The sequence below is a fragment of the Python bivittatus genome, unplaced genomic scaffold, assembly GCF_059951505.1.
Source record: "Python bivittatus isolate LINGU-HERP-01145 unplaced genomic scaffold, Pbiv_v1 ctg000120_np1212, whole genome shotgun sequence".
In the NCBI taxonomy this organism is placed as follows: domain Eukaryota; kingdom Metazoa; phylum Chordata; class Lepidosauria; order Squamata; family Pythonidae; genus Python; species Python bivittatus.
Window position 1 is genome coordinate 9,074,226 of NW_028277037.1, and position 21,509 is coordinate 9,095,734.

The 21,509-nt window shown below is 38.4% G+C and overlaps 1 protein-coding gene across 9 annotated transcripts in view; it reads right to left on the minus strand.

Moving 5' to 3' along the window:
* Positions 1 to 476: 476 nt before the first annotated feature.
* ATXN7L1 (ataxin 7 like 1) overlaps positions 477 to 21,509 on the minus strand; it is an 88,569-nt gene continuing 67,536 nt past the window's right edge. For 7 of the 9 annotated variants that reach the window (XM_088134984.1, XM_088134979.1, XM_088134982.1 and 4 more), the window contains 8 exons: positions 19,751 to 19,864; positions 17,594 to 17,676; positions 14,371 to 14,627; positions 13,151 to 13,343; positions 10,628 to 10,749; positions 6,744 to 7,680; positions 5,616 to 5,690; positions 477 to 3,008 (listed from right to left, as the gene is read on the minus strand). In XM_088134984.1, coding sequence (XP_087991110.1) covers positions 2,967 to 3,008; positions 5,616 to 5,690; positions 6,744 to 7,680; positions 10,628 to 10,749; positions 13,151 to 13,343; positions 14,371 to 14,627; positions 17,594 to 17,676; positions 19,751 to 19,864 — 1,823 coding nt within the window. In that variant the 3' untranslated portion in view covers positions 477 to 2,966. The remainder of the gene's footprint in view (positions 3,009 to 5,615; positions 5,691 to 6,743; positions 7,681 to 10,627; positions 10,750 to 13,150; positions 13,344 to 14,370; positions 14,628 to 17,593; positions 17,677 to 19,750; positions 19,865 to 21,509) is intronic. The other 2 variants (XM_088134978.1, XM_088134980.1) reach the window with 2 other exon arrangements.

The following is a 21,509-nucleotide window of genomic DNA, read 5'->3' on the forward strand; positions in this document are numbered from 1 at the left end:
ATTGAAGATGATCAGGCTTTTGAAGAACTCCTTGGTCAATGACCCTGTTGAAATCTGTCTATCATGGTCACGTAGCTCTGAAATGACCCGAAAACACTCGAGTCTGTCTTCTCCTTGAAGATCAGAGGCCTTCCTTCGGTAAAGGTGGTCCTTGTCGTGTGAGACAAATATTGAGTCATTAAATCCTTGTCACTGGGGCTTTTGTGCATAATTAAGGTTGTCTGGGGCTTCTCGTGTTTTTGATGGCACCAATGGAGTCAATGCACTGGAGTGGAGCTTTATGGGCCGGTGCCTTTCTATCGGCAAGCAGTAAAACTGAGCTATACTTCCTTCTTTTGGGAAGTGGATCTCTGTTTCAGAGTACTATAGATCCTAGTAACAGATCCAGAGCAGATCCTAATAAAACGTTATCATTCTTCCCAGGTAACCCTGGCCTTTTCTTTTAAAAAGCAATAAAGCATTACACATGCTTTTCTTAGAAACATATAAATTATTTTATTTACAAAGCCATGTTACAAAAAATAATAATAACAATAATAATCATAAAGCAAAACAAACAAATAACAAATAACAAAAGAAATACAATCGCCCACTAGAGAATATCTCCAGGCCTGGTGCTGAATCATGGCAGTATCAGTCGATACACGTTTGTTCTTTTCTCCTTTTTCCAAAACTGTAAGTCATAAATTTTACTATTTACATCTACTTTCAACACTTACAATTATCACAAGCATGGAATGAGTTCTCTCTGATACTGCTAATACATAAAAGGTGCAGAAGAAGGAAAATAGTTAGTGTTACAAAATATGGGTCCGTAGAAAAGAAATCGACTGTACACATATGGCAATATTTTTTTTTAGAATGATTGGACGTGCTATCTTCAAAAGTCTTCTCGAAAAGGATTCTAAAATCTGTAGTAGGAAAGCACAATTGAGGAGGTGCAAATTTCACTTCTGTGCAACAGTTTTTTTATTTCCCATGACCGACCAGCTATGTAAAACCCAAAGTTTTGTTAAAGTGCCATGGGTAAAACAGCATAACAAAATAGAAGGTGTAGATAGAAAAATTTCTTTTCTTCTTTTAAACAAGAGTTCACTGAGAATCAGCAATAATAGAATATGCTGTATAAACTATTCTCTACAAAGGTTGATCAGCACTATGTACAATTGTTAACATCAATACAAAAGAAGGCATACAAGTTATCCAAGTTGCTTTTTTTTCTTTTTTTAATATGGCTGACGGGCCTATGCATTGCGTATGTGTAACAACCAAAGCTTCTGTGCCTCTATTGCTGGAAACAAATCACGAAGTCTTCTGACAAGGTGGGTGTGTAGAAGGGCAGATAGTTGGAGAGGGGAAAAAAACCAAAACGATTTAACAAATGCTACACTACAATACAGGCTGGTCTAGTCCACTTCCATTGCTAAAACTGCATTTCATTATATATACCATTTTAGTATATATAAGTTAAATGATTTTTTTTTAATGCGAGGGGACAAAAATGTAGAGGGCTCTATTTGATGCTTAGGTTTCCAGAATGCCGTGAGACCTAAGTCACTGAAAATGAAGAACTATATAAGCATTATTCCAAAAACACTCTCAAATGTCCAGCTTCCTACATAATAGATGCATGTTAAGCTAAGGAAGTCTTAACATTATTAAATTGCTCCTTCAGCAGCCACTGAAACTCATAATCATCATCTCTCAAAATACAGAACAGCAGTTCAATAATCGGAGCGTTGTTTTGCTACTGAAATTTGATAACTCCTGCAGCTATGCAACACAAAATAAATTAGTTTTTTAAAAAACAAGGCTCTGTTCCTACAACTGAAGACAAAAATTGTGCAAAAATAAAGATATGTACATATTTTTTTTCAATCTGAAGAATGTACAATAAAACATAACTCAAAATACATGAAAAATACAACCATTGCTTAAATTTTCTTCGTTTCATACTGTTCATGAAACTACTCTTGTCACTTCCCAAATATAAGAAAACATAAATTACAATAACATTATAAAAATTATTTTGAGAATATTTTCTAATTTCCCCCAAGAGGCCTAGCCTTGTTTACAGTTGTTAAACATTTTATATGTTTTAAAATCTGCCGTAAGCCTTTACTTTAAAAGAAAAGAAGGTAATCATCTATTTGCATTCATTTTCATTTTCCCCCAAGATGTAAATAAACTTGCATATAAGTGCACTTTTAATTCTGTAGAAATAAAAGTTAATTCCTTTGTAGTAATTTTGCAGTACCTTAGTATATAATTGGTTTCCTGATTACAAAATCTACTTTCATTTAAAAAAATCAGTAATTCCTGTAAAACATTGTCAGTGCAATTCTACTGATGCAAATTCAGTATGCCCAATTTCTGTCTTTTAGAATAATGTTTTGCGAAGGACAGCAATCGTATGGATTTCTTGGGCCCCTCCATCTAGGCATGAGGAACATTCCTATTAATATTGGTAGGGGCTACGTGCATAAACCCTTCAGTGTGTTGAAAGGATCTGGAACACTGAAACTATAGCCAGAATTCAGCAAAAATTGATGGATAGGCAGTGCTCCCTCAAGAGTTTTATACTGCTGTGAAATGCACTAAGCATTTTTTTTAATCCCGGGACAATACTTAATACAGAAGTTACTGTAAATTTAAAATAACGGGTTTGCTAAATCTATTTTCATCACAAATGGCATTATTTTGAAATGTCCACTGCAATCATTGTTGCAAGAAACAAAAAGGAGAAAATGCAACAATTTTCTTCCAAAGGCATTAATTAAAATCAAGCCTGATTGCACAGATCAGAGGCCAATACATATAAGAAATAAAAGTAAACCATTACTGCAGTTTTATGTAGATTTCAAAAAAGATTTTAACACAAAATTACAAAAAATCTGCAGGACACAGAAACCAAGAAGCTCTCTTGGAGTAGGGCTGCAAAAATATAGAGATGGTTGCTTTCCTTGTTATGGAAGAGTCCTTATCCTACCAGTCCGATTTAATGTTTTCTGAAAGAGAAAATAAACAGTTCATCTTAAGTTGCAAATGGGACAATAACAAGTATTTTTAAAAAACAAAACACAGAATTCAGCAGTCTAAAAATGTATGCTTCTGAGCAAGTTTCAATTCTGTCTCTCTTTAGGAAACCGTAACAAGTTCACACCCACTTTGTTTGTAAAACTTTATTCCCAAACAGTTTTATAAAATACTGTGATGAATTAACCTTTAACAAGCATAATAAAATAGATGTTCCCATGATAGATATAACTTACCTTAATGACTACCAGATCATTTTAAGTGATGCTGCACATAGGCTAAATAATCAGATATAAATACCCCTTCCATCATTTTTATTTCAAGGCATTCAGAAAAAGAACTGACCAAAATTACATCTTCTTGGCAAGGGACTTTCCTTTGCAATACAGGTTGCTCAAGTGACATGCAAAGGCAGATTTTACACTGAACCAGATTCCGGGTAAGTGGAAGACTGCGTGGATGCAATTATTCAGCGCTTCTAACAGTTGCTGGAAAGTTGATGTAGAACTTACACCCTTGTGATAGAGCCAGTATATTTTAATTGTTCCTGAAATGACTTAGGGCTTTTAAAGAATACTTAATTGTTGCAATAAATGATTTAGTCCAAAAGGTGAAAAAGTACATAAGCCTCATCTTTCCAAAAATGCATGGTTAAATACACATCTGGGAATTTGTACAAATTGGTAAGGTGGTGGATTTGGAAAAGCACTTTATTACACTTGGACTCAATCATGGAAGCAAAGGATATTTGAGCAAGGGACATTTGTGAAATAGAAGGGATGAACATTGCCTATACAAAAATATCTGGTGTACTCATTCAGAATCACTCACTTCTTTCTCAGCTTCTGTGACCAAAATGAAAAATCTGAGATTCTCCAGATGATGTTTAAACCCTGGACTATAATAATCTAAAAGCCATAGTTTCCTGTTCTGCAAAGATGTATCCCTAACTACTTTAATGCAACCAGCCCTACTCAGGTGCCCTCCAGAGGCGTTGGTTGCATGCTCTTCTAGCAGGATTATGGGAGTTGCAGTCTAACACAGTGTTTCTCACCCTTGGCAACTTTAAGACGTGTGGACTTCAACTCCCAGAATTCTCCAGCCAGCATGCTGGCTGGAGAATTCTGGGAGTTGAAGTCCATACATAGGACTTCATACATAGTCCATACATAGGGGAAAGCTGCCTCAAAGAGCTGTGATAAAGATCAGCGATGCATTCAACCCTCTGTTTTATACACTCAAAATCAGCTGCACAGAAACAAACACTTGAAAGCCTTCAGGTTTCACCTCTTCATGATTTTTAAAAAAACCTTTGGACTTAAAATTCTGCCAGCATCTTTCACACCACTGCCATAGTGACCGGAAGCCGTTCAGCAATAATTGGAGTCACAGAATCCCCATGGCTACATTATTGTTTCACCTTACAAGCTAAACCATATACTTTCTGTTTCTATCCATTAAAAAAGGCAAACTTTAATACTACAGTCCTATACTTGCTTACTTCTAAGCAAGTTCTACTTTGTAGAGTGGGCCTTTTTTTTAATGATGTGCAAAACCGTTTCAAATTTGAAACGTTTTGCTTTTGCACACCATTATTTTATTCCCATTATTTGTATTATTTATTAGGATGTTATTCCCTGACTAACATATCTATGACTGCATCCTAACAAAGCAATCCTATGTGTGTGTGTGTGTGTGTGTGTGTGTGTGTGTGTAGAGTTAAGGACCATGGAATCTAATAGTGTTCATCCCCAGATAAGTGGGGAGTGGGGAACTTTGTTTGAGAACTCTGGCAGAAGTAGTCACAGCTAACATGTATTTGGGCAGTAGCAGTTCCTTTGATGCTTTTAATGTTACTACTTCAGGATCCTTTGTAACATTACACAGGAATAGACTTCATCAATAACTGATATGATAAATTGTCAAGCAAGCGACCAAAGAATTATTTATTAACCGATCACAGATAAAACAAACTAGCTTCTGAACGCAGCAGTTTGCATGCAGAGTGGATTTCAATTAAGTTTACATTATTATTCAAGGTGTTGGTTATTACCTTTAAAGCCGGTGCCGGGTTCGTTGTGGGACTGCCTCCCCCTGAGGGTATCCACCCATCCCACTGGATCAGATAGGGTAGGCGCGCTCCAGGTCCCTTCCCTGAAATACTGCCTTCAAGCAGGACCTAGGAGACGTCCCTTTTTGCAGCTGCCCCCACCTTATGGCACACCCTCCCCCCGCGATCCAACAGGCCCCCACCCTTCCAGAAGGCCATCAAGACCTGGCTCTTCACCCAGGCACTGGGGCAGGGATGGGAGCCTGTGAGCGGTTGTTGGGGCATCCTGGGAGGACTGAGGTGCCGGCTTTTCAGTTTCTGTTTTTATGGTGTTATGGTTTTTGTAGTGAGCCACCCAGAGCTGTGCTCTAAGATGGGCAGCCACACAAATCTTTTAAATAAACAAATATTGTGTAAGAAAAGTAATGGAAGTCCTAAGATAAGCCACATTTGTTGACAACGATACAGCAATGAAGTGATGTACATTACCACTTAAATATAATAATAATAAAAAAAAAACAGAACTCACTTGTTTGTTGTGTATTGGATTTGATGTACTTGAAGGACTGGACTGGGACAAAGCTACACCGCTGTTTTTTCCAATCTGCAAGTTATAAACAAAGAAAGACCTTACTTTATTTCCAGTAGATTCTACATTTCTACATTGGAAACATACTTTTCATGTCTTTTTTTTTTTAAAGACAATTATTCTCAAAAATATTAATGGAAGGTTTATTTCCAACAATATATTCTAGGATATGAAAAATGCTGTCATAGAATGTTTCAATCCCGAAATAGACCATTTTGAGTTTTCTGAAATTTCTGGAAATCTCAAAAGGACCCATTTTGAGGTCAAAACATTAACAATATAAGAAAGGTTCTCCTGGATCAGGCCATAGGCCCATTAAGCCCAGTATTCAGTATCTTAGTGGCCAACTGGATGTCTTTGGGAAGTTCACAAGCCTGGTTCGGAGAGTTATTGCCCTTCTGCTGATGCTTTCCAAGACCAGAAGGCATTTGGACTGCAGATTTTGGATTTGAAGGCAAAGATGTACTTCAGAACATGCTGGGGCTGTCATAGAGCACCTGTCTGCAACTCCACACAGCATCTGCATCTTTTGGTGGGACTATGGGGTTGCTTTTCACAACTACAGTGCAGTTTTGGGAAAAGACATGTTTGTTCTAAGGAGCTGCAGACTGATGTCACACGTGCTCACCCACATGCTCCAAAGCACCGTCTGTCTTGAACCCGAAGTGCTGCACAGCCCTATAAGGTATGTTCAGTAAGGGTATGTTTTGCATGCTCCTAATATGTAAATATCAATAAACTATAGTAAGTGCCCATGATACACAGATGGGTATATAGTTGACATACTTAAGATCATTACTCCTTTAGGATCCAACAGGACAAAGTTTATTGGAGGAACACATTGCACCTGACTGTTGAAAGCGTACTTCTAGAATGAGCATTAGTGTAGTGGTGTGATTTATTTATTTATTTATTTATTTATAAATCAAACTGGTCAGTCCACCCAACACAAAAGAAATGTGGGTGTACAAGACGTGGCGTATGTATCCCATTAGTTAGTTTTGGCCCAGCCAACTTAGAGAAAGCAAAACCCAACGACTGACTCATAAAACCAAACCAAGGACTTACCGGCCGAGAGATGGAGCTGTTTGGCGTATCTGGCACCGTAGAAATAAGATTGGCAGTGCTCTTTTTGTGAACACTATTCATACCAGGCATTTTAGTGATTTTACAGGCTTTGCTACTAGAACTAGAGTTCTTACGCTTTTTCCCTTCTGATTTGTCAAAACAAAGGGGTAAAGAAGACACTGCATTGTGCGCTGCTAGGGAATGGTCCCCTGAGTGGTGAACCAGGGAAGGAACAGACAAACTGGAGGGGTCAATACTGTTTACAACAATGCTCATATGTTTCACCGAGTCCATCGAGCTACTAGATAGCGAAGTCCGTCCTGAGGGCTCTGATTTGGCACTGAGTGGGCTTGTTCCATTGTTTGCATTGTGCACAGACACACTGTTGTAGGAAGATGTTGCCTGGTAAGAATTCAGTGTGGAACTGGGATTCAAGACACAATTCTTTCTGTGCGCCCCTGAAAATGACGATGAGGAGGAAGTCTGCAAAGATAACGAGGAGGAAGAAGAGGGTGGTTTTTTCTTTTTGTTACTAGAAGACTCGTCGCTGCGACACAATATATCTCTGACTTTGGAGGATTTGCTGGTTTTTGTTTTGGATGGCTTGTGAGACGGGGAAGGAATGACTGCTGGAACGGGTGACATGGCAGACGGCGTCTTAAAGGTTGAGTCTAAGATGCTCAAGCTGGCAGCCACGTGAGGGAAAGCGGTGGTGTGGGACGTTATGGAATTTGTATCCGACGTCGTCACAAAAGTTGCATTGGATAACATGGCTGAAGTCATGATGTAGGAAGAAGGAATTCTCGAGCTGACAGGCGCGGAGGGAATATACGCTGAGCTGGGATTGCTGAAAGGCTGCAGAACTGAGGCTGGGAAGGGGGTGCTGATATGTGCTGCTGGAGAGGGCATAGGACTATCAACTGCAGGCGGAATTTTCCTAAAACATGGAAGAAAAAGAAACACGCATTGGGACAGAGACATTTCCTTTCTATCCTACCCAAAGAGTTTTCCTACAAGAATTAAGAAACAGGGAACACAGATTCAGAATTCCACAGTTAACGTTTCATCCTCCAGTTCCAATCCTTCAGAAACTTTGGTTTTATTTCCAGATGGGTGAGCACAGAGCAAGCCATTGGCTCACATGCAACTTCTAGCCTGTTCTGCCTTGCCTGAAAATTTCTGCCTACCAAGTAAGATAAAATCAAGTAGGCTTCTAAATTCACTTTGAGAATCCCAGTTAAGAACCCAACTAAGCTGGTAGTACCCAAATTCTAAAGATGTTTTTCACCTGATCCAGCCACATGGAGATGAATGATCACATTATTTATCTGGGCCCTAGTTTTCTCTATTTGCCCTGCCAACATGGACATATGCAGGTAACATGGGCATGTACACGCCACCCACTCAGTTTTCCATCTATCTGCCAGGCAGGTTACTAAAGCTTACCACTCCATCTCCTTTCTTACAAATACTTTTCAGTACTTCAGTGTTATCCCAGAACTCTATTATAATATACCAAAACAATCAATACCTGATATAAAAAAGATGCTATGAAATCTGGTGTCTGAATTAACAGGGATATTTTCATGAGTTATTTATGTATTACATTTCTATTCTACCTATCATGCAGGAGGTCAAGATGGCACACCCTCCTCCAATTTCTCCCTGCAATAACAACCCTGTCAGGTAGATGGGCCTGAGACAGAGTGATTGTCTCAGAGCTACCCAGGGGGCTTCCAGGGTTGAGGGTGGACGTGAATCTGGGTCTCCTCAACCTTAATCCAACATTTAAACCACTTTACCACCCGTTCACTGTGCATCATTCACATGCAACTTACGGTATTTCAGTAAGCAAGTGAGCCATACAACTCCAGGAAAATGATAAATGAAAACATATTTTGAGTGCACCTGAGGCCTGGACAGCACCCAGCAGCTTCCAAACACAAGCATCCTAATCTCCAGAACTTCTTTTATTAAAAATAATCGGAATCCTATGAGGGTTGGATGAAAAGTAATGACTCCATCTCCATAACTTTAGTTTAAATAGGGATAGTTTAATAAAAGAAACAGGAAAATAATCCTTGAAATGAGCCCTTTTGTTACCTGTATTTACTTCTCCACATAATCACCACCATTCGTTACACACTCCTGCCAATGAAGGACAAGCTTCTTAAAGCTGTCATGAAAGAACTCCACTCTTTGTCTTGTCACTCCTTCAATTTGGGGAAAAGTTGGAAGTCCCATGGTGCCAAGTCTGGACTGTATGAGGGTTGGGATAAGACAGTGAAATCCAATTTCACGGCTGCCTCTTGGGTGGCTCCTGAGATGTGAGGCCTGAGTGTTGTGATGCTGCAGTAAAATTTCCTTCTTGCACTTCCAAATTCTGCTTAATTATCGTTTCAAAGTTTTGAGTCTTGTCTTGTAGTGACCTGAGTTGGTGGCAGTATCAGGTTCAAAGTGTTTCATGTGAAAAATACCATCTGCATCCCAAACAACCGTAACCGTGAGTTTTCCTGCTGAAGCCTGGGTTTTGTGGGCAAAGCTTTGTGATGATATTCGTGGACTGATGCTTTGTTTCTGGGTCCACAATGAGTCCATGTTTCATTGGCTATCACGATGCTGTGAAGAAATTTCTCACCTTCATTCTTGTAGCATGACAACAACTGCTGGCAAATTTCAACTCTTGAACCTTTCACCTGTGGTGACAGCATGGGAGTAACCCATCTTGCACAAACTTTCTGATATTGAAGAATTTCAATAAGGTAACCCATGCCTTCCTATGAAATGCCAAGTGTGACAGAAATTTCCTTCTGAGTGATCCATCAATTGTTCTTAATCAGTTCATCAACCTTTTTCATACGAAACTTATTAAGTGCTGTCACAGGCTCTCCACTTCTCCACAGATTCTCCACTTCAAATCAATTCTTCCTAGTTCACCATCTTTACATTTTTTGGCCCAGTGACACACAGTATTCATGCCAACACAGTCATCACCATAAACAATCTGCATTTGGTAATGAATTTCCATTGGAGAGATTCCTTGAGCAATCAAAAATTCAATCATGGTGTGTTGCTTAAAGCACATTGACAAGTATTCACTGTAGGCTTCTATTTCACGAATAGCAACACAACCTTTTCTCACAGTAACTTCCTGCCAACTGAAGTGAAAGAGCAGATGCTAAAGAACATGACAGAGCTTTAGTGTATCAGTACTGCCATCCGTTGGTGACTTATAAAATTGGAGGCATTACTTTTCATTCAGCCCTTGTAGTATTTGGAACTGGACTCAGAATTAAAGCAGAATTGGACAAGGCTATCAACAAAACATCTAGAAGGAGGCAAAGGTATATCACTTCTACACTGATGCAAAGAAAACTGCATGGATCAGTCCATGTAATAACAACAAGTCAAGTTTGACTAAGATCTTATGTACCATCCGTTTTTATATATTTAAGAGCAAACTTAAATTTGCATTTAGAAATTGGGCAAATAGGCTAGGCTTTAGCATTTTTGTATTTTATGTAAGAAAACTTTTTCTTTTTTGTAATGTTTTTCTTCTTATTTGTTTTGAACTATCTTATTATTATATCTTACGTAACCCTCTAAGAATCTTTTCTGAGTAGCATATCTGTCCTAAGAAATAAGTAAGCAAATAAATAAGTTTTCCCGAAATGCAGCTAATACTTTACTACATTGTGGTTACTAAAATTATTCCCATTCACCAATGTTACTATTGCCCTTCCTTTGGCATTAGATTTCCACATTATTATGCTCCCCTGATAAGCATATCATTTTTTTTCACAGAACACTATAAAGTTAATATTTTTCTTTTGCCACAATAAACATTAAAATATGAAATATCTGGACTCCATAGATATACTTACTTCCACATTTGTGAGTTTAAGTGTTTTTCTACCATAGAATTTAGTGCTAGCCGAAAATGATCCCATCTTCTATCAAATACGTAGTATCCTCTTCCCATCAAGTGACTTCCAAATGAACAGAACTAGGAAAGAAACAGGAGGGAACAAGACAGAACCATATTTTAAATGTCACATTAATTAGTCCTTGCATTCTAAAGGGACATTACTGTAGGAAAGAATAGCATGGTCTTCCCCCTTTAACTGGACTTCAGTTTAGAGGTGACCTTATCTATCACATTTTTCCATTTGAATTTTCCTTTCCAAAATTTGTGATTCTTATAAAAATTATCATGGCATGCTCACTCCAGTAGTGTAGTAATAGTAACTGCTCAACAAGTACATGAAGGAAATTCAGAACTTCCATTTCAGTTATTTGCATCTACAAATGTTAACAATATTATACAAAACTGTATGTTGTGGGGGATCTTATAACCTTTACTGTCGCTATTATATTGTTTTCTTTCCTATGGCTTGTAAAAAATCACCTATATATAGCACCGTTGATATCATAGATAAGGTGAAGAAGAATATTTATCCTTTCCAGAAAGGAAATTAGAATTCTGTTTGCATGTGAAGCATCTTTAAGTGATATAAGACCTAATGATTTAGACTGGAGTATCAAGACTTTCTCCATGTAATCTAGGAGGAAAAAGTTTTTCAGATCTTAGTTTTGCCAATTTAGAAACAAAAAGAATTTAATGACCAAGTACCTAAACAACACAGACAGTTGTGAATAGTACAAACACAGCCACTGGACAAAAATTCCCCATAACAATGAAATGGCCAACTTAATACATTTTCAAGGGCATGTTTGCATTTATTGCTGGAAACACAAATATTTAAATACATGGCAGTTTACAATCAATTACTGTACATTGTAATTAGGAGTGGCATGCATTTGTTTTGCCTCTTAACCTTAAGCCTGATTTGCACCAGGAAAAAGGATGCAGCTGAGCAGAAATCTGAACCTAGTATCTTTCCTACCTAAATTCAAGTCCTTGACATATTTCTTCAGGGTCAAACTCAATTACTTCCAAGTAGACTTGCACAGAATTATAGAACTGTAATGCTTTACTCTTTAAACCGAATCTTCTACTGCAAAATAGATTTAATCTGAGACCCCCCACTGGGGATATTGATGTGCTGGATCAAACATACCAATTCTACAAAAATATTTGTAGAGAGACAGTATTTTGAAAAACAAATATAAAATATACTGTTCAAAAGGAAGGCTCTTTAAGCTCACAGAATTGAACTGAAGTATTTTAACTAATTTGCTTGTGGATTTTAGGGGACTCAGGTAATCCAAGAGAATATAAGCAAAAGAGAAGTGACTTCTAATTCGGCAGCAGATGGTTGTAATAAAACTCTAAACTGACGTTTTGGGAGGAAAAAAGCAGGAACAACCAGGCTGGTTTGCAGCAGGTTGACTGCAGAGCAGATGGTTAATATAACACTATTAAATTAAATGAGGAAAGGAATTCAGAAGACAATGATATCAGCAATGCTTATGAAATCTAGAGGATTCCAAGGCATTTTGGATAAAATAAAGCATTTCATTTTATTTTTTTTTTATTTGGAGGTGATCTCTCTCTCTTCATACAAGTTTCCACTTTTCATCACTAGGGTAACAACCAAAATGGCAACAGGGCATGTGGCCAAAACATTGCTAGCTGTTGTGTTCTGATTCAAGACCAAGAAAATGAGTCATGTCAACTCTTGCTCCTGTTTCTCAATTGCTCACCTGGCAGAGCTGTGGTCTTAAGACCAGGAAGCCCTGTGCTTCATAAGGTGTTAAATGATGAATTCCAAGACAACCAGTCTACTACATGAGCAATTAAGCAAACAGAAGTAAACTTCATATTGTCCACACGCAACAGAATACAGATAAAGCACATTCTTTGGACAATAAGGTTCTTATATCATAAAAGACAGCCAATAGGGCTGTGAAAAGTTTGAAAAGGGTACTTTGCAAAGGTTCTTCGTACAAATAATACATCCCCTCACTGATAAGCTAAAGCAGTGTTTTTTCAAACTTGGCAACTTTAAGATGGGTAGATTTCAACTCCCAGAATTCCCCAGCCAGCATGAATTCTGGGAGTTGAAATTCACCCATCTTAAAGTTGCCAAGTTTGAAAAACACTGCACTAAAGCATCAGTGTCCTCCAGAAGGCTTGGCACTGCTGTTTCAAAGGTCTTCCCAAACTGTCTGCACACACCTATCATACATGTACAACATATCTGCTGGGAATACCAGCAAAGCCAAAAGCCTGTACTTGCACATCTGCACAGCCAGCCAGAGGCAGCCTTTGAAGCAGCCGCATCAAGCTTCCAAACAACGCAGCTCCTTAAATGTCTTGAGGAAGGTGCTCTTTTGTGCCAACAGTTTATAAAGGGCCTCTTCTGAATGCCTGACATAGCCCTAATATTCAACCAGCCATAAATGTCACCAACAAATAGGATTACAAGGAAAAACAGATATACCCCAAGAGGCCGAGGATGGTGCCCAGAATAGGTGCAGTCTAATTTTTCTGCTTCTTCTGATCCTTCTACTTCTCCTTCATCGCTGGATAATCTGCAGGGCAAATCTCCTCCCATGGCTGGTAGAGGCAATTCTTGTACGTACCCACTGTGATTTGAAGAAGTGCTGCTGTTTATGCTATTTGCAGAAGAGGATCTAGGAGAGATTAAAACATCACATCTGTGAAATGGGTGGCTATATATATATATGATAAATAAATAAATCATAGGATCACATCAGTTCAGAAGTTCTACAGGTAGTTTGCCAGAAAAAAAAAAAATACTGACAGGGTTAGCTTAAGAAGTGACTTGTCTGGCTTTAGGGAATATATTCCTCACTAAGCATGTTGAGAATGAAAATCTTATGCAAATATGTATACCCTTACTTAGCAGTAAGTGCCTTAGAATTCAGTGGGATTGATCTCTGAAAAAATATCCAGAGAATTCAACTGTATGTACATGGGTTTAAGTCAGAAAGACTTGACTTAAAGATTTCCTATAAAGCTGAAACATATAGTGAAACTTAACTATATTATGTCATTCCATAATCAGTGTAAATCAAATTGTAGTTGATTTACTTTGGAATTCTAATCAGAAGATCAAAAGTTTGGAAATCTACAGTTGAGAACTAAACTGTTGGGTTCGGATTTCAGACAATTTCACATAATTCTTTTCAGAAGGTGTTGGTTTCTGTTAGACCATTTAGGAGCCAAAGTGGGAAATCTAGTCATAAGTACATTTCACCACCATAATTATTTCTCCTATTCCAGTTTTAGTCATTCTAACATTCACATTCTTAGGAACCATATAAAGTAGCCATCAGCCAATGAGGGCCACTTCAATAATTAAATCGTTTCACAGAATTTAAGCTCTCAATAATTTATTTTGAACTTTTGCAACACCTTCTGTACAAAGTGGCAGAACTGAGAAATCTAGAAATCTTTTCCACTCTGTCACATTTTTCAGCAACGTACATGCTATATAATTTGTTTCCAAGGTCTTTTAAGATAATTTTTCACTCATTTTTCAGCTGCATTATTTTATACCCCTATTAAGTAGCAGTTAGAAAAATACATCTTAACAGGGACGTAAAACAATGCAGCCCAAAAATAAAGGATGGAAAAGAAGTCCATCTCTTTATGGAACAGGCCAGGGAAACATAATACGAAGGACTTATGGCTCACCTAGGAAATACTGAGTTAGGCTGTCTAGATTTTGCAGGTGATGGCCCTTTAGGTTCTTGCCCAGAGTTCACGGATGTTCCTGCCAGAGCATCTGGTCCTGATAGGGGTTGGCTCTGATGGGTTTCCCTTACAGACTGTGCGTGTTCCTTGTCTTTTGTCACTTCTTTGTCCCGAGATCGAGCTTTGTGTTCGGCTAGAAGGATGTCAAACTGCTTTTTGCGGCCTAGAACTGCTCGCCGATGGTTAAGGGAATGAGTCTAAAAAAATTAAGTGGTTAAAATAATTGCGGTGAGAAATTAAAAGCAGTAATTCTGTATTTACATTAAGCATTGAACTGGAAGATAAACTGGGTGAAGTATTTAATACATCAGTTCATGTCTTCTGTGGAATCTGCACTGTAGGAAAAAATTACTTTGCTGCTAAGACAATAGTATGGGATACGCAACATGGGATCTGCAAGATGTTTAGGTTGTTAGTTGCCATTAACCAAAGGCAGCCTGGCCAGGAATTACAGGAGCTGTCATTCAAAACATCTAGAGGATATCAGGTTATTTGATGGGGAAGCTGGAAGAGAATCAGTTGAAAGTTTATTTCAAAAAATGCAATGCATCTCAGGTGCTGAGCAGTCTGCTGTTTATGGCTTCATGTTTATTGTACTCTACCTACTAGGATAGCCAAAGGATGCTGATTTATCATTTGAATGGATAATAAATTTAGCATTACTGGGGTATGGGTAGTTAGGCACTAGTTTCAGTATACAGGTACTTAATATTGGTATGTTGACAGTTTTGTTTAATGTCATCTGAAGATAATTATTTTTTAAAAAAACTTCCATCTTCACGTGAAGTAGTACCAAGTTTAAGAGGTTGCAATGTTAATGAATTACAAGCCACCACTGGAAGTAGCTCTCTTTAATTTCAACAGAAATGTTTGATTGCTGTTAATTTGCAAGGTTGGCGTAACAGTTAAAGCGCTGAGCTAGAAACCGGAAGACTCCTGCCTCGGGCCCCAAGCCAGCCCTAGGAAGAAGGCGGCAAAGGCAAGTGACTTGCAAAAACAGGGCCAAGAAAACTGCAGCATGCATTTTTCCTTTTTTTTAAAATGCAAGTAATTTCTCTTTTAAAGAAAACAGTCAAGAAAACAGGTGCCCTTACTATAAAACTAGCTTTATAACTCATTAAAGTTAGGGGAAAGGAGTCAATCACAATTAAAAATGGCTACAATCCCGCAAAGTCTGGCTATTCTATGGTTCATAAAAAAGAAAACAAAGATTATTGTTTCATCTGCAACAACTTTTGTCATGAGGGTGCAGCCTTAAAAATATCTATTTTGCAATTGGAGATCAGGCGAGTTTAGGTTCAACAGGCTCAAGTGGCTGTGTGCCTCCAACCTCTGAACACCATCACATTTCATCCATTACGAGTGACTATATGGTACTCATAACCTATAAAGGCAACCTCACATACCCCAAGCCTGGTTCACACAGTAGTGTCAGAGGCAGTTTTATTCCAGTAATAACCTGGTAAGAAAAAATGTGAACGGAAAGAGGACTTTCTGATTCATGGCCATATTTCAGAGCAGATAAACTTGCAGTGGGATCGGGAGAACCTTGGGACTATAGTGAGTTTGGGAACTCCTACAGAACCCTTCTCAGAAAAAACAACAGAATCCCCGTTCCACGTATTAGGTTTATATCCAGCCCTTCATTCAGGAGCTCAAGGCAAAGTACATAGTTTCCCCTCCTCACATTTTTCCCCATAACTGCCACCTTGTGAGATATACTGGGTTGTGAGACAGCAACTGGCCCAAAGTCACCCAGGGGACTTCCATGGCTGAGAGGAACCAGAATCTGGGCCTGTCTGCACCTAGTCAAACACTTTAGCCACTGCACCACCTGGCTCTTAAAGGAATTGTTGTTTGGACCTGTTTGCTTTTCTCACATCTCAGTGCTGGTGCATGTGACATCAAAGCCTCATTCTCATAACTGATTTTAGCAACATCTCAGTTGTTCAGTACTAAAGAGTTGACCAGCTGGGATCATGCTAATCCAAAACTTCAAGGTAGTTATAAGAGTGATCTTAGGCAAACTGTACTCCCTCTCATAATTATACATAGGGATCATTCTTTTCAATCCCTTATTCATATTAATAAGAGGAAATTCCAAGAGGGGAAGCGCCTCTTCCAATAAAATTGCAGCAACACTAGGATGTATGGAGAAGGTAAAGCAATTTTCCAAAACAACTCCTTGTTGCTAAAGTCAAATGGGAAGTTCTTGAATCAAGAATGTATCTCTAGATGAAAGTAGTCAGAACAAACAGAACATAATAGATAACCTTGGCTCAAGGTATGATGCTAATAGGGTTACAGAATTTTCAGTACTATACAAATTTTTAAATAGATTTTTCTTCCCTCCAGCATTAAAGAACACTGAAATATATTCAGTGCAACCCACTTACGGACAACCTATAGCCCTGATTTCCTTTAGTTGCAGAGAGTCCCAGACCCTCAATATTGAGCTAATCAACCTGCTCTTAAGTGGCAGGAAACAGGCTGCTTTTCCTCCACTGCTAATGGCAACAGAGCAGCAGGAGTCTGCAGAATTGCAGGAAGGAAGGGTGATAAAATTCTCACCCATCTTCTATAACTGTCCTGATGACCCTAGCTGCATAGTTTACTTGATTTTGATTTTTTTAAGTGCTGATCAGGCTTTCTACATCCTTTTCTTCCCGATAAATTGTGCAAACCTCGACATTATTATTGCTGCTTTGAAAAGGATGGAAGGCTTTACAGGGTAAGATTAAGTGAAATGCAGGCAACTAATAAATACGTGCTACATAATTTGTGCATTTGCCAGCCAAAACTAGGCACCACGGTCCGTTTGATTTTTGTAAGAGCTTAACGATATTTAAACAACCCGTCTGCATGTCTTAGGAGCAATCTCCTGGATTTAATGCTAGATGTAACTAGGTTGAAGAACTGCTGCTCATCTGAGTTCACTATTATATTTAAATAATTTGGGAATAATTTATATATTTTTGCTGTAAGAAACCTTGTAATTAAGGACATAACGTTTCTCATGCAGACGCAAATTTAAAGTCAGAGTTAGGCTGTTTGTTGTAATTGTGTGATGATAACGACTAGTTATCATCCAAAGGACTAGTTTCCTTCCAAAACGACTAGTTATGCCAAAGGATTATTATATTTGAACTAGGAAGAAGGTTACCTTGCAAGTGAGTGACCTTGTGCAGGGTTTCTTTGTTTCAGGATCCAATACTCCACAATGTTTATTTGGGTCAAACTCTCTTTCTGTTTAAAATACATAAATAGGTTCTTTTAAAAAAAAGCAACAACATAAATTACATGAATGAAACTGAAGACACTGCAAGATCGCACATCAAAATAAATAGTAAAAATAGTGTATTTTCTTTAACTGTTCCCATTTCCTTCTATTTTCTGCCCATTTTCATTGAGATACCATATATAGACATACGCACAGTCCATGGCTCTACAAGAAATTAGAACATCCGATTATTAATAATAAATAGAGTTTCACTATTCTGAACAAACCAAAGGCTCGAGAGCAGTACCCTTAAACTACACTGTGCGAATGGCCCTCCAACAAAGTCACCTACCCTGAGTTAAGGATACCAAAAGCAGCAGCTCTAATAAATCTGCCTTCTGTACCACGTGCGTGTCATATACAAGACCTCCAGGTGGCAGTGCTTAGCTGACCTTGCCTGATTGCAAAAATTAGACAGGAGGCCATCAGGAAATTGGGGAGGTCGGATGGGATGGGCAGAAGGTAAGAGCAAACTATTTCCATATTGCTGACAAGAAAATAGACACCCATGTACGTATGCATGTACGTATGCGTGTAACTCTATTAGCTCAATTTTGACTTGAAGGATCTGCAGCTTGTGCCAAACTCAACATGAAATGTAATGAATTTTTTTTGTAGGTGGGTGGGTATAGGGAAAATATCTATGGAAGTTATGTATCAAAAGCAATCAAAGGCTGGATTCTGAAATAGGGAATAAAATAGATTAATTATAGATGTCTTTTTAATTTCCTCCTTTTCTCCTCTTTCCGCTCTTATGGTTCAGAAAGGGGAAGGGGCAGAAAGGCACTTCTGTTCCTGGGCTGTACTAAAAAAGACAGGGGACAACCCTTGTACATAGGATCAATAAACACAGCACCTCATTAAGTTGGCTCAGACCTACACAGAGGTGTCTACGGTGTGGGTGTATATGTGTATGTCAAGATGGTGGCCAAATCAAAGCTGCAACATGCATAAATAGGGGCAGGCTTCAATCACATGGTTAAGGCTGCCATCTTGACTTTTTTGACATTCCCCCAGACACCCCCGGACCTGCATATTGTAACACCTACAGACTGTGATCCAGGAAACCACTGTTTTTCCACGTATCATTGAAGCTAGAGGAAGAATGACATAGCAAGAAATCTTTAGAGAAAGTGTAGGCAACCAATGGCACTCCAGATGTTTATCTTCAATTCCCCATCCTTGATCCTCAGCTATGCTGCCTATGGATGTTCAGAACTACAGTTTAACATCTGGAGTGTCAGAGTGTCCTAGATCACCTACTGCTGTCCTGGAGTTTAAGGATTAGGCAAAGCTCTGTTTATACAAAGCTTCATTACATGTGAAAAATTGAGTTTGACTAACGTCAAACACAAATTCCTGTTCTTCATAGTTACAGACAAAAATTGGTTTTCTCCCAGTTACATTATTAAAAAACACAGCAAACAGGGCACTCGCTCACAATGCAAATGTCCGAAAATTCTGAATATCTGAACAAAACATGAAGGGGTTAATTAATGGCATCAGAAATTTGTTCCAGGAATAAAGTTTGTCACAATTTTAACTACTGCAAAACAGGAATATGAAAGGAACTTTCAGACTGGATTCAGATGGCCATTTTCTACCAATTTCTTTCCACTTGTCAGCTTTTCACAGATTGCACATTGAAATCTAAAATTAACTCATTTCTTGTAAATGGCTGAAAATTCTCCATTCTTGTAATCGTTACAAGGAATTTCCGTTCTAGATGCTTCAGTTTTTAGCTGAACTCCTCCTCTTTCTCCTCCTCCTCCAATATTTTTTTTTTCAGTCGGGAAAGTAAAAACCATATAAACCACACTTTGCCATCTGGATACAACTGCTTAATAGAACCTAGGGAGGGAGGTGGAACACATTAAGAATGGAGGGAACATGCAAATTCAAGGCTCGCTCATGTCATGCCCGACCATGGTTTGGCATGACATGTAAATCATTGAAAGAAATGAACACCTGTTCCTCCTTTTCTTTCTCACATCCTTTTACAATATTGACCTTCCCTTAATCTTCTCTAAGTAGACATACCCAGCTCCTTCAGCCTCTCCTTATATGACTTGCCTGCTGGACCTTCTGTCACCCTCCTCACAGAATCCTCTGAATCTTTTCCTCTTTGCTGACAACGTTCTTGCATTCTGGCACCTAGTACAGAACACCATACTCCAATTGAGGACCAGCCAATGCTGAGAAAGAGGATACTGTTTAGTTACCCTATATAGGATACAGCTATTCTCTCAGTACAGGATATCACACTGCCGTTGTTGTGGATTGTTGCATCACAGCCTTTAAAGATCAACCAGGATTGCCTCTTGGCTGTACCATCCAAAGCAGAGAATGTTGAAATGTTGAAAAAAATAAACGATGATATATGGGGAGGTACCCTGCAGTTGTGGAATTCTTCAACAATTCTTATCGAAACTGAGCCTGTCCTCTGATTGCAATTAGCACATACTGTAGTTTTGAGTTCTTTAGCTAGTGGAACACGGTTCACAGCTGAGGCATGGATGGAGAGAAGATGGGTTCCACTAGGAAAATGCCTAAAAATAATAATAATTAATAATAATAATATTGTTGGTTGCACAGTCAGCCAGATGTTTAGATTGGATTTGGCATTTTTATCTGCCTATTGAGTCCTATCCCAGGTCCTCTGGCAGGACTCGATAGGCGGGTAAAAATGCCAAATGTAGTCTAAACATCTGTCTGACTGTGCGACCAACAATAACATCTGCCTACCCCAGGTCCTTGGGAAGGACTCAATAGGAGGATAAAAATGTCAAATCCAGTCTGGCTGACTGCGGGACCAACAATAATAATTGCCAGCTTTAAATGGGTAAATTAAAACTACAGTGGAATTAGCCTTCCCAAACCTGCTGTCTCCAGATGTTTTGACTACAAGCTCTAGCATGACTTTTTGTAATCCAACACATTGGGAGTCAGTAGGTTGAGGAAGCTTCCTAGAGTCACTCACTCTTACGCAATGGATGCAGAAAGTAACTGTTGTAACTTCCTTCATAACATGTGTTCTGCCATTGCCAATAAAAAAAACTGAAATGTTTTCCTTATCAAGCCAAATTAGAGTTTAGTATTTGCTAGAAGTTCATGTGACAACTTAATAGTACTCAAATACAACCTTTTAGAACTGTTTTGTTGAACAGCTCTAATCACATCACTATTTAAGAACCTTAACAAACTTGTCAGTTATTTCACTGAATTATCACAATGCTGAATGTTAGTCATCTATGGCACCTAGAAATTTCTTAACAAGACTGCATATATTTACTAATGAGAAATATTACTGATGCTTTTATATCTTCTACGAACAGGTGTGGCATTATAGTTCCAAATGTATGAAGAGGTAATAATTAACTTTTACACTGAATACAACTTACATTTGGAAATCAGTGTCACTGGAAAATGACACCATTATATTACAAAAGAGTTTCCTGCTTAGATTTCACTCCTGCTTTCAAAAGTTCAGTATTTTCACCACAAATCCAGCTATGGCACCTTTAATTCACTCCTCTAGCAGGAAAAACTAAGGTAAAATACACTCTTTTACGCTGTTTATAATCCCTATTATTAAATCTCACTGACTTGTTTTTGCCTTTCTCTCTGAATGACCTTATCACTGAAATACTTTTCATCAGTCCCATTCCTACTGGCATAACTTCTTGTTTTATTTTAAAAAACAGCTTTTGGATCTTAAACCTTATCCTGTTTTATACTCTTTTCCCTTTCTTAATTTTTTTGCCTCTCTAGTTTTTCATCGTTCTTCAGTTTTATTAAC